Below are 19,507 nucleotides of genomic sequence, written 5' to 3' on the forward strand. Positions count from 1 at the left end.
GCGTAGTTCCTGAAGACTCAGCCCCCCAACCTCAGGCACCACTTCAGGTGCCGGGTAATCCAACAAGATCACATGACCCAGCTCTGACCGCTGACAGCTGGGTCTCCTTGGGACCCCCTGCCCCCTGCTTTTCCGGTCTCACAAAAGGAGTATTCCACCCACTCACCTCTGTGCGATTGTGAACCTACAACACGTATGAATGGGGTGGCCCAGCACATAGGCCAGGCTAGCCTTGATTTAACTTGTGAAGATCCTCCCAAGTGTCGCAATTACAGGAGTGAGCCACCGCGACCGGCTTGAGTGTTTTCTCAAATGGCCAGGAATTGGGGGATCATAATCCGTTTCGGGTTTACCCTAGGGCCTTCAGTCCTCTTGGCTACTCTCAAAGTATTCACACTGCCGCTTAAGTTTGTAAACTCAGAGGCCCATTAATCAAAACCACCTTTATTATTTAAAGAGTACCCCCACAAGGGGTGCCCAGAAAGCAGCGCCCCCCGGAGGACAGAGTAATATTTACACGGGGTGGGAGGGTGAGGCCACGTGGCCCCAGGACTGAGTGGGCCGGCCACTGAGGAAGAGAAGTCCTTGGACCCAGTATCCTTGGACCTGTGGTCTGGATCCGAGGAGAAAACTGTTCCATGTGAGGCCCAGTGTGGAGCCTACCGTGCGGGGCTGGGGCCGTGTGACGCAACACTGGCTCTGGAGGCATGCGCAGAGCAGCGAGATGAGGCGGGGTCAAGGCTGCGTCACCATGCCACTGGCTTCGGAGTGAGTCTAGGGAAAGAGCCATGGGCTTCCAAGGTCTCAGATGCTTCTCCCAACACTGTAACTAACGTCCCCGCCCCAGACGCTTCTGGGAACCCACCCGTTCTCCAGAGTGCCCTCTGTTAGATCTAAACACAGGTTTCCCCCAAACCTGTGCGGTCCTCGCTAGGGTCCCAAGACAGTCCCGCCCTACACCAACTCACCTTTATGGCCTGGAAGATCCACTCCCGGAAGTCAGTGACTTTGGTGTACACGCCTGGCTTCTGGGCCAAAGCACAGCCCGTACCCCAGCTTACAATGCCACACAGCCGCCACCTCGACGCCCCAGATATGCTGTCCTCACACACAAAGGGGCCGCCGCTGTCACCCTGGTGGGGGTGGGGTGGGGGATGGGACACCTGGCTGAAGGCCACCATGGCTTCAGTGGGGAGCCCCTTTCCTACTACCCTGGCTCCCCTGTAGTGTTGGGCCTGGGGGCTGCCCACTGTGTCTCTCACCTGGCATGCGTCAATGCCGCCCTCGGGATAGCCAGCACAGAACATCTTCGGTTTGATCTGATTGCCGTAGAAGTCGGCGCTGTTGCAGACCTCGTTGCTTATGATGGGGACCCGGGCCTCTTGGAGCACCACAGCCTGCTGGCCTGAGGAGTCGTGGATAAGGTGGCCCGAGCTGAGAAACAAGCCCTTCCCTCCTGGGTCCCACCCCCATGGCCTTGGGGTCCCTCTCCCAGAGCAGATTCAGGCCTCTCCTAGTGGCATGGCTGACACGGCTTGGAACTCACCATAGTACTGGGTGTTACCCCAGCCGGTCACAGTACAGAGCTTGCCATCCACCAGGGCCTGCCCTGCAGCAGGGAGACACACTGGCTGGATGTATTCTGTGAGAGAGAGAACAAACCAGTTCAGTCTCCACTAACCAGTCTGTCCCTCATGGGACACAGCTACCCAGCTACCTCACCCTCCACACAACCCCAGTGCACCCTATCACTGCCACGGTGAACCTTCATGGTCCAATGTACGTGCAACACTCTCTCAAATCGTTTCCTTTCATCTCCAATCGTCCCAGAGAGCTGGGATTGACCTTTGCTTCAGGAAGGACAAGAGGCCAAGTCACCTGTCCAAAGTTTCATAGAGGCCAATGGCATAAACAGACGTGGAACCTATCTTAGCTCAATTCCCCAAGGCTGAGCTCTGAACTGTGGCCACAGGGCTATCCCCAGCCCAGAGGATGGAAATGGGGGAGCACAGCTTGGATTTCCACCTGTCAGAAAACTGCGATAATAAATCCCACAGGCCTCCACAGAGATGGGATGTCCCTGGGCTGTGCACAGCTATGCGGACAGTCCTGGCAAGCCCCCACGGTTCCCTGGGGCTTAGCACCCTGACGAAAAAATGCAAACAGTTACCGTGCCTCCCCCCAAGCTGGGGTTATAGTTCAGGGGTGCAGTGCTTTCCCACAGTACAGAGGGCGCAAGGGCCCAGCGTCAGCCCCCAGCGCCAAAAGAAAACAAAGCATACACCCAAAATAATTTCCCTCCAGAAACTGTGGTAAGAAGCGGATGTGGTGTTGAAAGCAGGGAGCACTTGTAATAATAATAAACATAAACAGCAATAGAAAGGCCGCCCTGGAGGCCACGGGAGGGTGAAGTGAGTCCAGACACACCAAGGCCAGTGAAAGCACCCGGTCACTTAGCAACGAGCAGACAATCTGAGGAATTGTGTCCTCAGATGATTCTGTCATTGTGTGCAGATCCTAAAAGTGTCCCTCATGCAAATTAAGATGACTCTGATGTCAAGAGGCCGTCTTGTCTCAAAGGACTACGGTCACATAGATGCTCTGTCTTTGACCAAAGTGATTCGTACAGCACACAGCTGAACTTGGGCTCAGCTCCCCACTTTTCTTACTTATTTGCTGGTGTTTATGCAGTTGTTTATCGGGATGCTTTGAGAAAGGGTCTCTGAACACAGCCCAGGCTGGCCTCAGAGCCTTTACGCTTCAAGCCCCCCGAGCGTGTAAATGTCAGGCCTGTACCACATCACCTGGCTCTCCATACCTTTTTTTAAAATGATTTATTTATTTTCATTTAATGTGCATTAATTTGGGGTTTGCCTACATGTATGTCTGTGTGATAGTGTTGAATCCCCTGGAACTGGAGTTAGAGACAGTTGTCCCAGCCACGTGAGTGCTGGGAATTGAACCTGTGACCTCTGGAAGAGCAGCCAGTGCCCTTAGCCATCTCTCCAGCCCCTCCATATTTACTTTTAATGTTTATTTTTATTCATATATGTGTGTACACTCACTTTGTATGTGGAGTCCATTAGAGGGTGTTGGATTCCGTGGAGCTAGAACTAGAGACAGTTGTGAGCGGCTGAATGTGGGTGCTAGGAACTGAATGGGGGTCCCCTGTAGAATAGCAAGTGCTAGCTGGGCACAGTGACACACGCCTTTAATCCCAGCACTCGGGCAGCAGAGGTAGGTGATCTCTGTGAGTTTGAGGCCAGCCTGGTCTACAAAGGGAGTCCAGGACAGCCAAGGCTACACACACACACACACACACACACACACACACACACACACACAGAGAGAGAGAGAGAGAGAGAGAGAGAGAGAGAGAGAGAGAGAGAGAGAGAGAGAGAGAGAGAGAGAGAGAGAGAGAGAGAGAGAGAGAGAAGCAGGCGCTGTTAACTGCCGGGACATCTTCCAACCCCTCTCTATACATTTAATTCTGCGTTATGTTTGGAGGGTCACATCCTTACTGAGGTATATTACTGCAGCTTTACTCAATTATAACTCACACAGCTTAGAGCTCTCCATCTTAAACTATATGCACGAGCTAATGGCTTTGGCATATTCCCAGACTGTCACGAGCATTACTGTGTTCTACTGCAGAACATTTTGTTTCCCCAAAAATTCAGATTCCTTACCTATTTGCAGCATCTCCATCCCTAACTCCTCACCTACTTGAAGGGGCTATTAATTTATTTATTTAGATTATCTTGTGTAGACTACGCTAGATCCAAACTCACTATGTAGCCAAGGCTAGCTACATACCTAACCCTAACCCTTGAATTCAATCCTCCTGCCTCCTCCTCCTGAGTGCTGGGATTCCATGCTTCAGGCTACTATGACCAAATGGTTCCGTTAAGAGCATTTGAACACTGGTTTCCGTGACCATCTCTTGCATTAGGAAAGGAAACTGGTGGGTCACACGGTGACTGACTTCCTTAGGAAGGCTCAGATGGCTGTTTATGACAGCCATGCTATCTAACACTCATGTCTAATGCCTGGTTTGTGCTCCCTCAGGATGGGCCTGTTATCACCATGGAAACCTGAAGATGGATCCACTTTACTTCCCAGGCCCCTTCTTTGATCCTGGAGTCTCTGGAGTCTCGAGGCTGAGGCTAGGCCTCCAGACTTACCTGTAAGAGGCAGGTGGCTAGAGAGATGGACCAGGGCGATGTCATTGCTGTTTTCCTCGCTGGTTGGGTCTCGGAAGGGGAGGTAGCCCCCATGATAGATCACAGCCTGAACCCCCAGTTGCACGCCATGGGGCGAGGTCCGAGCCACAGCACCAGCAAACACTCGCCATCGAGACAGGACCCGGTTCCGCCTGCCAGGGACAGAAGGGACAGGTCCCTGGGCCAGGCCTCAGCAGACCTCTTTCCTGCCCTACCCCAGGGGGCACTGTAGGGAACACTCACTCTGGAAAGCAATGTGCAGCTGTCAGCACCCAGTCCCCGGACAGCAGGGATCCCCCACAGAGGTGGGTCCCATCATAACGCAGGCTGACCTGCCACGGCCACCTTCCCAGGCTGCTGTCCTGGCCCCCCACGATGCGGTCCACAGGGAGCTTCCTGCGCCCACAATCTGCGAACAGGTGACAAGGAAGGTTCAGGGTGGAATGGATTTTTGTCCAGGACATGGCCTAGCCCCTAAGATGGGAGGAGACACAGCCTTGCTCCAACAGTTTGTGGGGAACAAGGCTCCCCCTTACCCCACAACCTTGGGGTTGTTTAAGGGGGCATGACACGTGGAGATCCTGGGCAGCTTGTAGGAAGACATTCCACCCTGGGGTCCCAGGGTCTCAGTCTTGGGCTGTATTTAGGGAAGGGTCTGAGACCCTGGTCTCACCTTGGCAGATGGCAGTCAGGAATCGGCCTCTAGGGCAGTCGCTATGAGAAGACACAGGACAGGGGTGGTGACAGAGAGACAAACCAGGGGACCAGTTAGGATGGTAACTGGAGGCCAACGATCCAGTGCCACCCGCAGCTGCCCTGCTCACCACACAGAGATGACATCCAACAACCTCTGGGCCTGAGGCAGGCCGCCCTCGTCCACGCAGAAGAAGCCCGACGTGCCATTGGCGCCTGCAGTTCGCACATCCAGCTCCGAGTGTGCCAGGGCCCTGCATGGGGCTTAGGTCAGAGCCAACACCCCCGCCCGAATTCCATCCTCTGCCTCCCCTGAGGGCCGCTCCCATACCTGAGAAAGCCCATCTCCTCACAGCCAAGCCCTGCCACCCTGGCGTTGGAGCGTGAGGAACACAGCAGCCTCCAAGTCCCCTCCGTCTTGTCGAACACTGCGAGCCGAGAGTCCCCGGGGCTGACCTGTACTGCAGGGTGACAAAGCCACTCCTGGGTCCCACAGCAGCTAGCCACCGGCTTTCCTGGCCTCTTGAGGCCCTGAGGGCTCTGGTCCTGTACCCCTTACTGTCCAGGGGTAGCTTCTGCACCCACTGCTAGGTGGAATTGCACTAGTGGGTATCTCTCCCACACTGGAGACATAACTCAGACACTAGGAACCAGGGAAATTATTTCATCTGAGCGAGCCTGTGCAGGGTTGTTCACTGTGGATGAATAAGTCCAGAGATCCTATCTGGGCGCAGCTAGGCTTAGGAAACCACCAGGAGGGGTCTGAAACTCTTGGCTAATTCACCAGGTTACTAAAATATTTAAATAAGTATTACATGGAGAAAAGAAAGATTAGAAGGCATGAAAAGGATCTCGGGGTATGTATGTGATTCTAGCGCTAGGATGGTGAAGACAGAAGAGTCGTAAGCTCAGGGCCAGTTTGAGCTGCCTATTAAAGAAAGGAGGAGGGCTAGTTGTGGTGGCGCACGCACCTAGAGTTGGCTGAAGGGGATACTGGCAGGAGAGTCATGAGTTCAAAGCTAGCCTCAGTTCCACAATTTAGCTGTGCGTGGTGGCACATGCCTTTAACCCCAGCACTCGGGAGGCAGAGGCAAGCAGATCTCTGTGAGTTCAAGGCCAGCCTGGTCTGTAAAGAGAGTTCCAGGACAGCTAGGGTTATGTATAAATATTCTGTCTCAAACAAATTTAAAAAATAAATAAATAAAAGAGAAAGATGGGGAGATCCCAGGCTCTTCTATCAACAAAGCAAAATCTGGAAGATGAAATCAGACAGCGATTTCAGATTCCAGAGTCACCTCAGCTAGGTGGGATGGCTCCCACTTACAGCTCCGGCATCAAAGAGGCCAAGGCAGGAAAGTTACCACAAGTCTTGAGGCCAGTGTGGGATACATATCTAATTCCAGGCCAGCCAGGGCTACAGGATGAGACCCTGTTTCAAAAATAAAAACAAAAGTCCCGACCCCAGCCCATACTGACAAAACTCGGGCATGAAAACACCTGATATCCCAGCGCTCGGGAGGCTGAGGCAGGAGGATCATGAGTTTGACGTCAATCAGAGCTACAATATGTTTTAGGACACAGTGAAGAATGGAACAGAGGGAGCAAGACGGGCGGGAGGGGTCTTGTGCAGGACTGGGCTGTATCAGGGGTCTAGCTTGCTGCAACTGGATGGCCCGAGGATGGCTGGGGCAGTCCCTGTGGCTGGCCAATGCTCCCTGACCCTCCATCTGTCCCCATACGATCAGAGAAGCTCCTTCACACCTGAGTCAGAGCAAATCCCTTAGGGGCATTTCTTAGGGGCAAGCTGGCTACTATTTTAGGCTGTAGACAAATCACACAAAATTTCTTCTTGTATAGAGTGCAAAGCCCAGGAGGGGAGACAGACATTGAGCAGAAGAAATAATGGAAACGTGTCCCATGTTACAGCAGAAGTGGCCGTGGAAACAGGCAAGGCTGACAGAAGGAATGGGGGGCAGGGGGCGGGGAAGCTGGTATGTGGGGGCGGAGTTGCACTTTGCTGTAAGTGGGCAGGCAAGGACAGCTTTGTTGGGAGGGCGGCACATGAGCAAAGAGAAGAAAGAGATGAAGGAGGTGAGAAAGATGCTGAGATCTGAGAGGAGACCGAAAAGTAGGCCAGAGGATAAAGAACAAAAAGAGAAGATCTGAAGGCTGAGGTGGGGAGGTGGGGGAGGAACAGCCAGGAGCTAGAGAGAGGTTGGCAGAGTTAGCTTGCAGCTGGACCAAGGTACAGCAGGGCCAGGGCTCAAAGCTGAGGTCAGGGGTCGGGGGAGCATGGGTTCCTTCTGGCTGCTAGTGGGAGCAGACTCTAGGGCAGGAACAACAGGGACCGAGGCTAGGCCAGCAGGGGTCAGCACAGGGAACAGAGCTGGATTCTGGGAATATTTTGTAGGCAGAGGTTTAAGCCCAGTGGCACAGGCCTGTCTTCTCACCCTTGGGAGCTGAGGCTAGCAGATCAAAAGTCCAAGGCATACCTAGCCTATGGAGTGAGTTCACATCCAGCCTAAGTAACTTAGGGAAAAGGGTCTCAAAATAAAATGTAAAAAGAGGGCTAGTGGCCGGGCACGGTGGCTCATGCCTAAAATCCCAGAACTCTGGGAAGCAGAGGCAAATAAGTGAATCTCTGTGAGTTCGAGGCCAGCCTGGTCTACAAAGTGACTCCAGGACAGCCAAGGTTACGCAGAGAAACCCTGTTGGGGGAAACAGAGGGTGTGGGCTAGTGGCATCCTTTCTTAACTGTAGAGCCCTGCCTAGAATCCCCCAGTGAGGGGCTGGGGGTGTGGCTCAGTGGTAGAGCCCCTGCCTAGAATCCCCCAGTGAGGGGCTGGGGTGTGGCTCAGTGGTAGAGCCCCTGCCTGGAATCTCCCAGTGAGGGGCTGGGGTGTGGCTCAGTGGTAGAGTGCCTGTCCGTCTGCGTACATGAAGCCTTTGGTCCATTCCCTTACACACACACACACACACACACACACACACACACACACACACACACACACAATTATATGCACATCTCACAGGTGGTACACTAAACATCAAAGAGTACCCTTGTTCGGTGCAGACCACTAACAACCAGCCAATCAGCATTTGAACTCAGACTGCCCGCTGCCTTCCACATTTTCTGCTTCATGCTTGGGTCTCTGCCCAGCGCACACTCATCCACAGCAGGAATAAACGCTGCTGGGGGATCCTGCTGTCAATGCAGCCTCCAGCTCTAGGGTTCGAGGACTGCCTGACACCTCCCACTGAGCGGCGCCTGCCATCCCCTCAACTCCCAGGATCAAGACAAGAGCAGCACAACCCGGAGTCCATAGGCAGCGTTCCTAATCATTGAAGAAATGTCCAATATATAGAGGATTTGGGGAGGGGAAATAATGGATCTATGGATGTGCACTGGGAAGACACACAGTGGGTGATGGGCAGCATCAAATGCTCTCCTGCTTGTCTGCTTCTGGCTTTAGGGGGACAAGGTCTCACTTGGTAGCCCAGACAGGCCTGGCACCTGTGCCCTTCTGGCTTCAGCTTTCCGTGTGGCTGCCCACCATAGCTGGGCACCCCCGCTTGGTTTTAAAGCCACATTCTGTGCTGGGTTTTGTCACTTTAAAAGCCTTTCTTCTAGGGTACTGTACAGGTGTGCTCACCAAGCTGTCAGATATATTTAGAGGTGTGAAGATTCCAGAACAAAATAAAGTACGGCTACAGTCAGGGTTGTGTTCTGTTGTTTGTGCCATCAGAGCTCAGTGTTCTAGAAAGTGTTACTGACAGGGTGTAGGACAAGTTTGACTCAAGGTTGGTGTCTCCCCACCTTGGCTAGTTGGGTCTCTTCGATTTGTGTCTGTGCTTGTTTTCTTTTTCTCTTTGGGTTTTCTGAGACAGGGCCTTTCTATGTAGCCCAGGGTAGCCTCAAGCTTTCAATCTTTTTGCTTCAGTCTCTCACATGCTCAGATCACAAGTTTCCCAGTGTTGTCTCTTCTTTATCTTGTCTCTAAGCGGAGCTCTCTTGAGCACCTGCTGTGTGTCACTATGCAGGGTGGGAGGACACACAGTGTGAGCTTGCCTTGCTCAGGGAGGGAAGCACAGATCCCTTTGCTGATGATTTGGCTAAGAGCTCGGCCCTGCGTGGATAACCAGACAACCATCTTCTCTTTTCCCCTTAGCTCTGCTCACCCCATATCTTAGATAAGGACATAGATTCTCTCAGAGGGCCCCAGCTCAGAAATTATGGAAGGGAAGCCCAGCTCCAGGCAGGGACTGGTGAGTCCTGCCTTGGCAAGAGGACAGTGGGGAGTTAGGCCTGGGATCTAAGACAGGTGCATTTTAACGATAGTTCAAAACCAGCCTGGTCAACTTAGCAAAAATTCTGTCTCAAAAAGAAAAGTAGCTCAGTGGAGTACTTGGCAAGAATCCCCCAGTGAGGGGCTGGGGCGTGGCTCAGTGGTAGAGCACTTGTTAAGCAGTTAAGCATGTGTAAGACCCTATCAATACTACAAAGGAGGAGGAGGGGGTAAAGATGAAGGCAAGGTGATGATGGCACTGGAGGGACAGGGTGTTTACGGAGCAAGGGGAAGCCCTGAGACTAGAGTCCAGAGAGACCGATCTTTACGCCAAGGTGAACTTTCAGTCAGACAGGACCATACCCTAAGAGTCTTGGGGTTGGGAATTCCATCTTGGTACCATGTGGAAAGGCAAGGCCTACTGATCTCCTTGCTCTGTCATTTACTGAGCCGTGGTCCTGGGCAAGTCAGTCTACCCCACAGAATCTCAGTCTCCCCTCCCCCATATGCACAACACTGAGATTCCAACAGCCTTAGGTTGCAGCCAGGCTTGGGGTGTTAGCTTGCACTACCACTCTGCACCCAGCAGTTTCTTAACAAACAACTGAGCAGGAGTTACGTGTGACTTCCACCTGAATGCCTGGGCTGCTATGACCCAGATAAGAGTCAGAGTCTCACTCTGTAGCCCAGGCTATCCTCAAACTCAGAATCTTCCAGCCTCAGTCTCCTGAGCATAGGGTGGCGTATGCTACCAGGCTGACTGTTGGCCTGTCTGTGCCTTCACTCTATGTGAAAACGAGCTGTTATAGGACTTAGCCAATACCACCAAGGCCTGATGCTGGTCTCTGGCCAGGAGGTCAGTGTTTCTAAGCTCAGTCTGGACGGCTGAGTCTGATGCCAACTGTTCAAACCTGGGATCTTGTTTCTTAGAAAAAGCACACTCCGCCCCGCCATCACGACCCCTTTTAGATTCCCTGGGTCACAGAGGAGCAGGTTGGAGGCGGCCTTGGGGACGCTGCATTCCTTCACTGCCACATATGATTTCTGCCTTTGTGTCCCTGTGTGCTGCAAATGTGCCCAGTAGTCAGAGAGCTGTTCCCGGCTCTATCGCTACTGGCCACATACTCTCTGGTCTTCACGCCCTACATACCGTACAAAGGACAAATGGAAGCTGCTAGGTCACTCACAGCTGGGAGTCTACTGAATTCACCCTGGTTCTCCGGAATGTGTTTTGACCACAGCCTATATATGTACAGCCATCAGAATTTATAGCATGGTGGGAGCGCTGTGGTCCAGGGCATACCATCACGTGGTCAAGTCTCAGTTCTCCCACGTGCAAAAGAGGGGAATAACACACCCACATTCAAAAGGCTTTTAAGGCTGAATGTGTGTGAATGAATGAGCTAAAACTTAACCCTTTCTCTGGGAGTGGTGCACTTTGATAATGTTTAGGTTTTTCAAGACAGGGTCTCTCTGTGTAGCCTTGGCCGTCCTGCACTCACTTTGTAGACCAGGCTGGCCTCAAACTCACAGCGATCCACCTGCCTCTGTCTCCCGAGTGCTGGGATTAAAGGCGTGCGCCACCGCACCTGGCACCACTTTGATAATTTTTAATTTTATTCAGACTCTCTATGTGTGCATGTGGATGCGTGAGTGTATATGTCGCAGATACATGTGTGTATCTATGCATGTGAAGGAATGAGGACACTGGGTGGGGTGTCATTCCTTAAGTCCTGTCTACCTCCATTCTGAGAGAGGATCTCTCACTGCCTGGAGGCTTACTAACGAGGCCAGGCGGCTGGTGAGTGAGCCCAGGGATCCCCCTATCTCTGCCTCCCCAGCGCTGGGATATTACAAATGTGCTCCATGGTGCTCTGCTTTTTCACATGGGTCTGGGACTTGAACTTGGGTCCTCGTGCTTGTAAGGCAAGCACTTGGCTGTCCCAGGACTTGGACGGTGGAGGTAAGGAAGATCAGGAGGCCCAGGGTTCGCCATAGTAAGTTTGAGGCCAGCCTGGGTTGCATGAGACCTTATCTCAAAAAATGAAACTGGGAAAAAAAATTTCAACAGCATAGGATGTCATGAGTGGACTGTCTAGGCACTGGATGACGGCCATGCCCTTGGGAGGTAGTCCTTGAAAGCTAAGCAGGGTTGGGTCTCTGTTCCTTGTCGGGGAGACACCTGGGTCACTTAGATTAAAGCCTATGACTTGGGAAGTGCTTCGTGCCTATTATCCCATCACTGGGAAGCTGAGGCAGGGGAATTGCCACAAATGTGAGGCCAGCCCAGGTGAGTTCTAAGACACCCTGAGCTACAGACAAAATTCTGGTTCAAACAGCACAAGAGGCATTGAGCACAGACGCCATTCTCAGTGCCAAGAACACTTAAGAGTTCCCCATCACACTTTTCCTCCAGGGCACCCTAGGGATCCAGGCCTGCTCTACTCACCTGGGTACAGCGGCTCCTGGTCACTCCGCAGTATGATGGTCACTGGGGAGAAAAGAGAGGTGAGAGCAGGCAGGTTGGCAGGGGAGGCCTCAGGGGCTGGGGGGAGGGAGGCTCTCTTACCAATCGCCCAGGATGCAGCCCCAATGCCTGTCAAGAGCAGCAGGGTCCCCACGGTGAGAGCTGCCACCTTGGGTCTGGAGCAGCACGGTGCAGCCCGGCCACCTGCAACAGACACCAAGCTGGGGCCACTGCCAGGTTTGTCCTCAGCGCAGCAAGGCCCGGGCAGTGGGCCAGTACCCTGCCAGGGAATGCAGGGTACCTTATCAGGCCTGGGCCTGTGGTACGTCAAGCCCCATTCCCCAGGGCTGAGCAGCTGGCAGGGCTGTCCCTCTCCTGTTGCGTGGACAGCCAGGTGTCCACTTCCCCAAGGGTTCCAGCTGGGAAGAGGGGCATGGCTGGGCCACGGCTACCTCCCTGCCCCCTCTCCGGTGCTGGCACTTACTCCTTTCCAATGACAAGGCACTCTGGACTTCCCCTTTGCTTCCTGCCAGCCTGTCCCCAGACTCTCTCCTGCTAACTTTTACAGAAGTTCTGACAACTTTGAGGTATCTGTGGCCTCTGATCTTTACTCTCTTGGTAACCGTAAAGTCAGACCTCTTTCTCAGAAGACCCAGCTCCAAAATCAAGTTTGTCCCTGGGAGTTTGAGAACCCAAGTTTTAAAACTTGGCTAAACTCATTTTAGTTTTTGTTTTGTGTTCATGTGAGTGTGTGCATGTGTGTGTGCATGCGTGCGCATGCATGTGTATGTGTGTTGTGTGTGATATTTTGGGTTGTTTTGTATTTTGAGATGAGGTCTTGCTACATAGCAACTCTGGCATCAAACCCACCATGTAGACCAGGCTGGCCTCAAATTAGTGAGAGTTTTCCTGCCCTGCTTCCCTAGGGCTGGGATGACAACTGTGTGGTGCCACCATAGCTGCCTATGTTTTCTTTCTGGTTTGGTTTTGGCTTTTTCAAGTCAGAGTTTCTCTGTGTAGCCTGGGTTGTCCTGGGACTCACGTGATAGACCAAGCTGGTCTTGAACTCAAGAGATCTGCTCATCTTTGCTTCCCAAGTGCTGGAGTGACAGACATGCCTGGCAACCTCACTTTGAAATAGTGGCCTTGGAGAGACTGCTCAGCAAGTAAGAGCACTTACTGGGCAAGCATGGGGACCATTGTAAAAACACCAGGTGTGGCAGTGTGCATCTGGACGCCCAGCACTGTTGGAGTGAGCAGGGACAGGAGGGCTCCTGGGGCTTGCTCCCCCCGCCCTATAGAGCCCTCCCCAACATGTGCACAGGTACTCACACTCACATGTACATATATTCATACACACATGTGCACACACAGAAAATACAAATAAATAAAAGAGAGAAAGAAAGAAAGGAAAAAATAAGATAGTGGCCTTACCCTTTCCTGTCTGAGGCCTTGGACAAGTGGAACCACTTCTGTGAGTCCCAGGTTCCTCATCTGTTAAATAAGCATGCATCTAGCACCTACTTTTTTTTTTTTTTTTCGAGACAGGGCTTCTCTGTGTAGCCTTGGCTGTCCTGGACTCACTTTGTAGACCAGGCTGGCCTCGAACTCACAGCGATCCTCCTGCCTCTGCCTCCCGAGTGCTGGGATTAAAGGCGTGCGCCACCACGCCCGGCTATAGCATCTACTTTTAAAAATGACTTTAAAGTTATTTAAATACACACTCATAGGCAAACCCCAGCTGCCACCCGCCATGTGCCCAGCGTTCAGCCTCTGTCTCTGACCCACATCGTGGTACCCTTTTCCTGTGGCTCTGAGAGGTCAAGTCACACATCTCCAGTGAGCTGGCCTGCAGCCACCTCCTGAACCCTGGGCACACTGAGATCTGTGTCCCGAGTACTTCCCCCAAGAAACCTCTGGCTGTGCCATGGTGCCTGACATACGTCAGGTCCTCGGTAAGCACTTGTAAGCTGTTACTGCTGTGTGGCCATGGGCAACTGTCACTGTCTCTCTGAGCCTCTGTGTATCAGTGTGATAAAGCCACTCCCTCTGCCAAGCAATGTAGGAGTGGGCATCAAGCGGGGCTTCTGAGAGGAAAGGGGGAGACGTCCCAAGAAGAGATTATCTAAGACCTGCAAACCACGCAGAGCCGCACAGCAGGGGAGCAGCACGGCTCAGACTAGAAGGCGAGACTGCATGCTTCCTGTGAGAGGGCTACGAGACCAAAGACGTAGGCAAGTAGCGTGAGCTGGGGAAAGGCTCGGGCAGCCATGGCTAGGAGGCCCAGCAGCCCAGAGAGAACACTTTCGCCTCAGTGTAACAAAGACCCCAGAGTCTGAATGCAATTGCTAAGAAAGCCTTCTGCTGACCCCAACCTCTGCAACACACTCTCAAGGCTGCAAGAGTGCCAGCTCTTTCACCCGTGTCCCCGATAGCATGGCTAATGGTCACAGTACCAGACCAGCACTAGGGAGAGGGCAGGACGTGGTGCAAGATCTTGCCAGGGTGGTTCCTGTTAGTGGCTTAAGACAAGGTGTCACTTAGGGAGGAAAATAGCGTAATAGCTTTGCTGGTCACAGTGTCTCTCCAAGCCTGTGTCTCCTTCTCCCTTTCTCACAGCAGCTCTGTCTCCTCCCCCTCTTCCTCAGGCCCTCCTTCCCTCCCAAGCCCACTTGTCTCATCTCCTCCTCCTCAGGCCCTCCTCCCCTCCCCACAGCAGCCCTGTCTCCTCCCCTCCTCCCCAGACCCTCCTCCCCTCCCCATAGCAGCCCTGTCTCATCCCCTCCTCCCCAGGCCCTCCTCCCCTCCCCATAGCATCCCTGTCTCATCCCCTCCTCCCCAGACCTTCCTCTTCTTCCCATAGCCCACTTGTCTCATCCCCTTCTCCCCAGGCCCTCCTCCCCTGCAGCCCTGTCTCATCCCCCTCCTCCCCAGACCCTCCTCTCCTTCCCACATCCCACTTGTCTCATCCCCTCCTCCCCAATCCCTCCTCCCTTCTCCACAGCAGCCCTGTCTCATCCCCCTCCTCCCCAGACCCTCCTCCCCTCCCCACAACCCACTTGTCTTATCTCCCTCCTCCCCAAGCCCTCCTCCCCAGGCCCTCCATCTTAGAAGTGTTCATCTCAGGCTCTCCTTTGAACTCCTGGTCATTTTCTTCCTGCTCCACTTTTCCAGCTCCAAGCCCCACATTCATTGTACAGACTTAGTACCGGATTGGCTCACCTCACTGGTGGTCCCTCTACACAGAACCCTGGTGGGAACCCAAATGGTCCCTTCTCTATCCAGAACATTCCCCTGGGCCTCCCTGATGCTCTGGACCCAGCATTTCCGGTCCCATCAGCCTAACTCTTAGAGGCCAGAGTCCTAAAATAGGTCTCTTCAAATTTTCAGATAGACATTGGTCATTATCAAACGCCCAAGAGAACATCTACAGAACTCACAGAGTGCTGAAGTCTGCCACCACAGCTTTGAGGAGGTTGAGGCAAAAGGGTTGTTCAAGTTGAGGCAGCCTGGGCTGCATAGTGAGACTAAGTGTCAAAACAGAAAGAAAAGAAAATAAGAACAATGACAGGCTCAGTGGTAGAGCCCCTGCCTAGAGTCCCCCAGTGAGGGGCTGGGGTGTGGCTCAGTGGTAGAGCCCCTCCCTGCCTAGAATCCCCCAGTGAGGGGCTGGGGTGTGGCTCAGTGGGAGAGCCCCTGCCTAGAGTCCCCCAGTGAGGGGCTGGGGGTATGGCTCAGTGGTAGAGCCCCTGCCTAGAATACCCCAGTGAGAGGCTGGGGGCGTGGCTCAGTGGTAGAGCCCCTGCCTAGAATCCCCAAGTGAGGGGCTGAGGTATGGCTCAGTGGTAGAGCCCCTGCCTAGAGTCCTCCAGTGAGGGGCTGGGGGTATGGCTCAGTGGTAGAGCCCCTGCCTAGAATGCCCCAGTGAGGGGCTGGGGTGTGGCTCAGTGGTAGAGCCCCTGCCTAGAATCCCCCAGTGAGGGGCTGTGGTGTAGTTCAGTGGTAGAGGCCCTGCCTAGAATCCCCCAGTGAGGGGCTGGGATGTGGCTCAGTGGTAGAGCCCCTGCCTAGAATCCCCGAGTGAGGGGCTGGGGTGTGGCTCAGTGGGAGAGCCCCTGCCTAGAATCCCCCAGTGAGGGGCTGGGGTGTGGCTCAGTGGTAGAGCCCCTGCCTAGAATCCCCCAGTGAGGGGCTGGGGTGTGGCTCAGTGGTAGAGCCCCTGCCTAGAATCCCCCAGTGAGGGGCTGGGATGTGGCTCAGTGGTAGAGCCCCTGCCTAGAATCCCCCAGTGAGGGGCTGGGGTGTAGTTCAGTGGTAGAGCCCCTGCCTAGAATCCCCCAGTGAGGGGCTGGGGTGTGGCTCAGTGGTAGAGCCCCTGCCTAGAATCCCCCAGTGAGGGGCTGGGGTGTGGCTCAGTGGTAGAGCCCCTGCCTAGAATCCCCCAGTGAGGGGTTGGGGTGTGGCTCAGTGGTAGAGCCCCTGCCTAGAATCCCCCAGTGAGGGGCTGGGGTGTGGCTCAGTGGTAGAGCCCCTGCCTAGAGTCCCCCAGTGAGGAGCTGAGGTGTGGCTCAGTGGTAGAGCCCCTGCCTAGAGTCCCCCAGTGAGGGGCTGGGGGTATGGCTCAGTGGTAGAGCCCCTGCCTAGAATCCCCCAGTGAGGGGCTGTGGTGTAGTTCAGTGGTAGAGCCCCTGCCTAGAATCCCCCAGTGAGGGGCTGGGGTGTGGCTCAGAGGTAGAGCCCCTGCCTAGAATCCCCCAGTGAGGGGCTGGCGTGTGGCTCAGTGGTAGAGCCCCTGCCTAGAATCCCACAGTGAGGGCCTGGGGTGTGGCTCAGTGGTAGAGCTCTTTTCTAGTATGTATAATAGCCTGGTTTTCATCCTTGTTGTTTCAGGGCTAAAAAGAAAAAAAGAAAGAAAGCTAGAGTGACCTCCAGCACTATCTTGTCGAGAGACTACTTTGCCAAGGACTCTCCTGAGGATGGTCAGTCACAGATCCTATCTCCCTGAGCACTCTGCCCCACCTTCCCCTGCCCGGCATGCCCTCCTTCCTCCCTGGTCATCCCTTGCTGCATCTCACACATCGCACCTTCTAAGTCCCAGGCCCCAGCCACAGTGCTGGCAGCCCAGAGCACACTTCCATCGCCTTCTCCTTCTCACAAAACCCAGCAGCAGCCACCGCAAAGGCTCTTGGGATCACACACCACTTAACTCACTGTCCTTTGACTCCCTTCAATCCACAGTTCATGAGGAAGGAGCTGTTATAATGGCCCCTTCAGCTTTCCCAGGGCTGCCCTCCCTGAGCACAGAGAGCAGTGTGGGGTGCAGGAGCCAGCCCCACTGCCATCCAGCCAGGCACCCTCTCCTTTTTTTCTTTCCTCATAGTCCCTAGCCCCGATACCTCTCTTCAGTCATCTCTGGTTGGGAAAGAAACGTTCCCAGAGGCGTCCGGCTCTGTGCTTTGGCTGAGCACTTTGTCCAGAGTGAAGGGGAGCCTGGGTTCAGCGCAGCTTATCTGGCGTCAGGGTTGTTGTACGAGCAGAGACTCAGAAGCCCAGACCTGTGCTTATCACCAGGCCCACACTTCATTGCTCACCATCTAGTGTCAGTCAGGCCACCACTCCACAGTTACCATCTCCATTTCACAGAGGAAACAGACACCCAGAGAGGGTATGGCGTGCCCAAGGCCACACAGCTAAAAAGTGCCTGGCACTGACCTCTGCTAGCCTGGCTCCAGGAGGACAAAGGACGTGGGGGGCAGATGCGGGGAGGAGGGGTGGAGGACTGTGGTTGATTAGCCCCCAAGTGTGGACAAGGGAGGGAGGCTGGCCTCCGGGGTAAGTGTCCCAGGCACCCCCGGGGTGGCTTTTTCTGTCTCTCCTGTCTATCCGTCCAAGTCAAGTCCAAAGTCTCGCTTCTGCTCTTTTGCCCACAAAGCCAGGAGGTAGAAGAAATAAGCCTGGGATTGTGGGCGTCTTGGGTCTTTTGGCGTGTGGGGTCCCACAGTGGCTGACCTCCATCAGAACACCTCTGTGTTACAACACGTATCTCACGCCCCGAATCCAAAGCCATTGCCTGTGTGTTCTGTGACTCCAACAACCTCACGGAGGGAGGGAACGTTGCTACCCATCCATACTTGACTGTGGGGAAAGGTGGACTGAAGCCCAGAGACGTGATGCTACCTGGCCAGGGTCACACCGCAGAAGCAGCCGGCTCAACATCCTTAACCGAGATGACAAAAGCACCGGCCCCCACCTCAGTCCCCAGAAGAGGACATGTCGTTGTTTACCCGAGGACTCCCTGGGATATAAGGGAAAACTGAGGCAAGGCACCAGGAGGGTCATATGGGGTGTCGGGGAGGCACAGCTGCACAGAAGGGTCAGTTAATAGTTAATCAGATAAAAGAGGACTTTGGGGGTGCTGGTCTTGAGTCTAACAGGAGGACCCCAAGACCTGAGGGCTGGATACAGGCTTGGAGACAAACCAGAAGAAGAGTGCCAGGTAGGGCCAAAGCTGGGGTTCAGAGACAGGGGGACTCACCCTCCTTCTTCGCCATGTCAGGGACTCCCAGGTTGACCTGTTAATGATTCCCAGGTTGACCTGTTGGGCTGGGGCGGAACCTAGAGACAGGAACGAGGAGATATGGCCTGGGGGTGCCTGTCCTGGCTCTGTCCTGGTGCCCCCAGTCCCAGGCTCTCATCCAGGGAGCCAGAGCATGCAAAGGCAGCGGTTGGGCTGGGGTCAACGGTGGCAGTGTGGGACCAGCCACCAGGGGGACACCTGGAGTGGCAGCGCAGAGCCTGGAGGGCAGAAGCCGCACTTCCAGGGGGACTTGAGGGTTTTGAGGAAGGAGAAACTTGGGGGAGTCCTCGGATTTCTGAGCTAGCAGGGAAAGCACGGGGAAAGTAGTCTGGGGGTTTCTGGGAACTCTTGTACGGGCTGTGGGCATCAGGTTGGTGGGGGACAAGGGACTCCGCACTCTGTGCCTTACCCTGGGGTTCGCCGGAGATGGTGCAGGTTTGGGGTTAGTCTCCGGGCCTGGGTAGGGGCATGGTGTCCCCACAGCAGCGGGCAGCCCGGGAGGCAAGGGTGGCAGCAGCAGCCAGCAGCGTGGGGCCTGCCGAGCCTGCGGCCTCACCTGAGGAGGAGGGGGCTGGGGGGGAGGCGGGAACGGGGCGGGGAAGGGCGGACCCCAGGACTGGCTGCCACAGAGGCCACCTGGCCGATGGGGCGGGGCCTGCAGGGGTTGGGCCAGGCAGGTTCAGCCACCAGTCTGGCCTCCCTTGGTACTCAGGTGTGTCCTGTGACAAACTGGGGGTGCTCAGAGGCCCGAAGGCTGGGATTCCAAACTGGAGGAATAAGCTGGAAAGTTCTGGCTGCCCCAGGCCCACCACGCTTGTGGTCACGTGGTCCCTCCATCCTTCCATGCCAGTCCCCTGCCCTCCTGTGATCCAGTCCGTGTGGCCATGGGCCTCTAAGCCCTTCCTGTCCCTATGGGGACCCAGCCCCTCCCCCCAGCCACTTTCCTACAAGTCACGGGGGTGGTTTGTTTTGGCAGCCGCTGTGCTGCCTGCCCAGTGACCTCTGGAGCCCAGAAAGTCCTGATAGGGGGATGGGGGGCTTGGCCCTGGAAAAAAAAAAAACAAAAACCCAACACTGGTTTCCCAGGCCCAGGCCTAGGCCAAGTGGCCGGAAGTGGCTAGCTGCAAGTGCATCCGGTCCCACCAGCAGCCAAGGTCCTTGCGCGTCAGACCCCAGAACCGGAGCCAGATAAACACCAGACTGCCCCGGAGGCCATCTACACCTGCCTGTGGCCCCTGCTGCCATCTGTGTCACAACAGCT

At 54.7% G+C, this 19,507-nt stretch overlaps 1 protein-coding gene across 3 annotated transcripts; it reads right to left on the bottom strand.

The window, feature by feature from the left end:
- Nucleotides 1–693: 693 nt before the first annotated feature.
- Nucleotides 694–18,823, bottom strand: Hpn (hepsin). 3 transcript variants are annotated; one of them, XM_051162712.1, is made up of 14 exons: nt 18,656–18,823; nt 18,205–18,284; nt 13,104–13,163; nt 11,772–11,873; nt 11,652–11,693; nt 5,248–5,377; nt 5,048–5,170; nt 4,897–4,937; nt 4,467–4,632; nt 4,185–4,375; nt 1,547–1,642; nt 1,263–1,405; nt 969–1,133; nt 694–774 (listed from the first exon to the last, which is right to left on the bottom strand). In XM_051162712.1, exons 2-14 carry the CDS (start codon nt 18,218–18,220, stop codon nt 736–738), a joined length of 1,314 nt encoding a protein of 437 aa, XP_051018669.1. In that variant the 5' UTR covers nt 18,221–18,284; nt 18,656–18,823; the 3' UTR covers nt 694–735. The 3 variants fall into 3 exon arrangements, with proteins under 3 accessions (XP_051018669.1, XP_051018668.1, XP_051018671.1); XM_051162711.1 differs by having other exon boundaries at nt 11,772–11,949; nt 18,656–18,816; XM_051162714.1 differs by lacking the exon at nt 13,104–13,163.
- Nucleotides 18,824–19,507: the final 684 nt, after the last annotated feature.

The sequence above is a fragment of the Acomys russatus genome, chromosome 19, assembly GCF_903995435.1.
Source record: "Acomys russatus chromosome 19, mAcoRus1.1, whole genome shotgun sequence".
Taxonomy (NCBI): domain Eukaryota; kingdom Metazoa; phylum Chordata; class Mammalia; order Rodentia; family Muridae; genus Acomys; species Acomys russatus.

What these genes read in the sequence shown, in the direction of transcription:
- Hpn (XM_051162711.1), bottom strand. Translation starts at nt 13,163, where the DNA reads ATGAGGAACCTGGGACTCACAGAAGTGGTTCCACTTGTCCAAGGCCTC. An exon ending in GAGGAGATGGGCTTTCTCAG is followed by an intron (nt 5,171 to 5,247) that starts GTATGGGAGCGG and finishes AGCCCCATGCAG; the next exon opens with GGCCCTGGCACACTCGGAGC. An exon ending in GGGTAACACCCAGTACTATG is followed by an intron (nt 1,406 to 1,546) that starts GTGAGTTCCAAG and finishes ACGACTCCTCAG; the next exon opens with GCCAGCAGGCTGTGGTGCTC.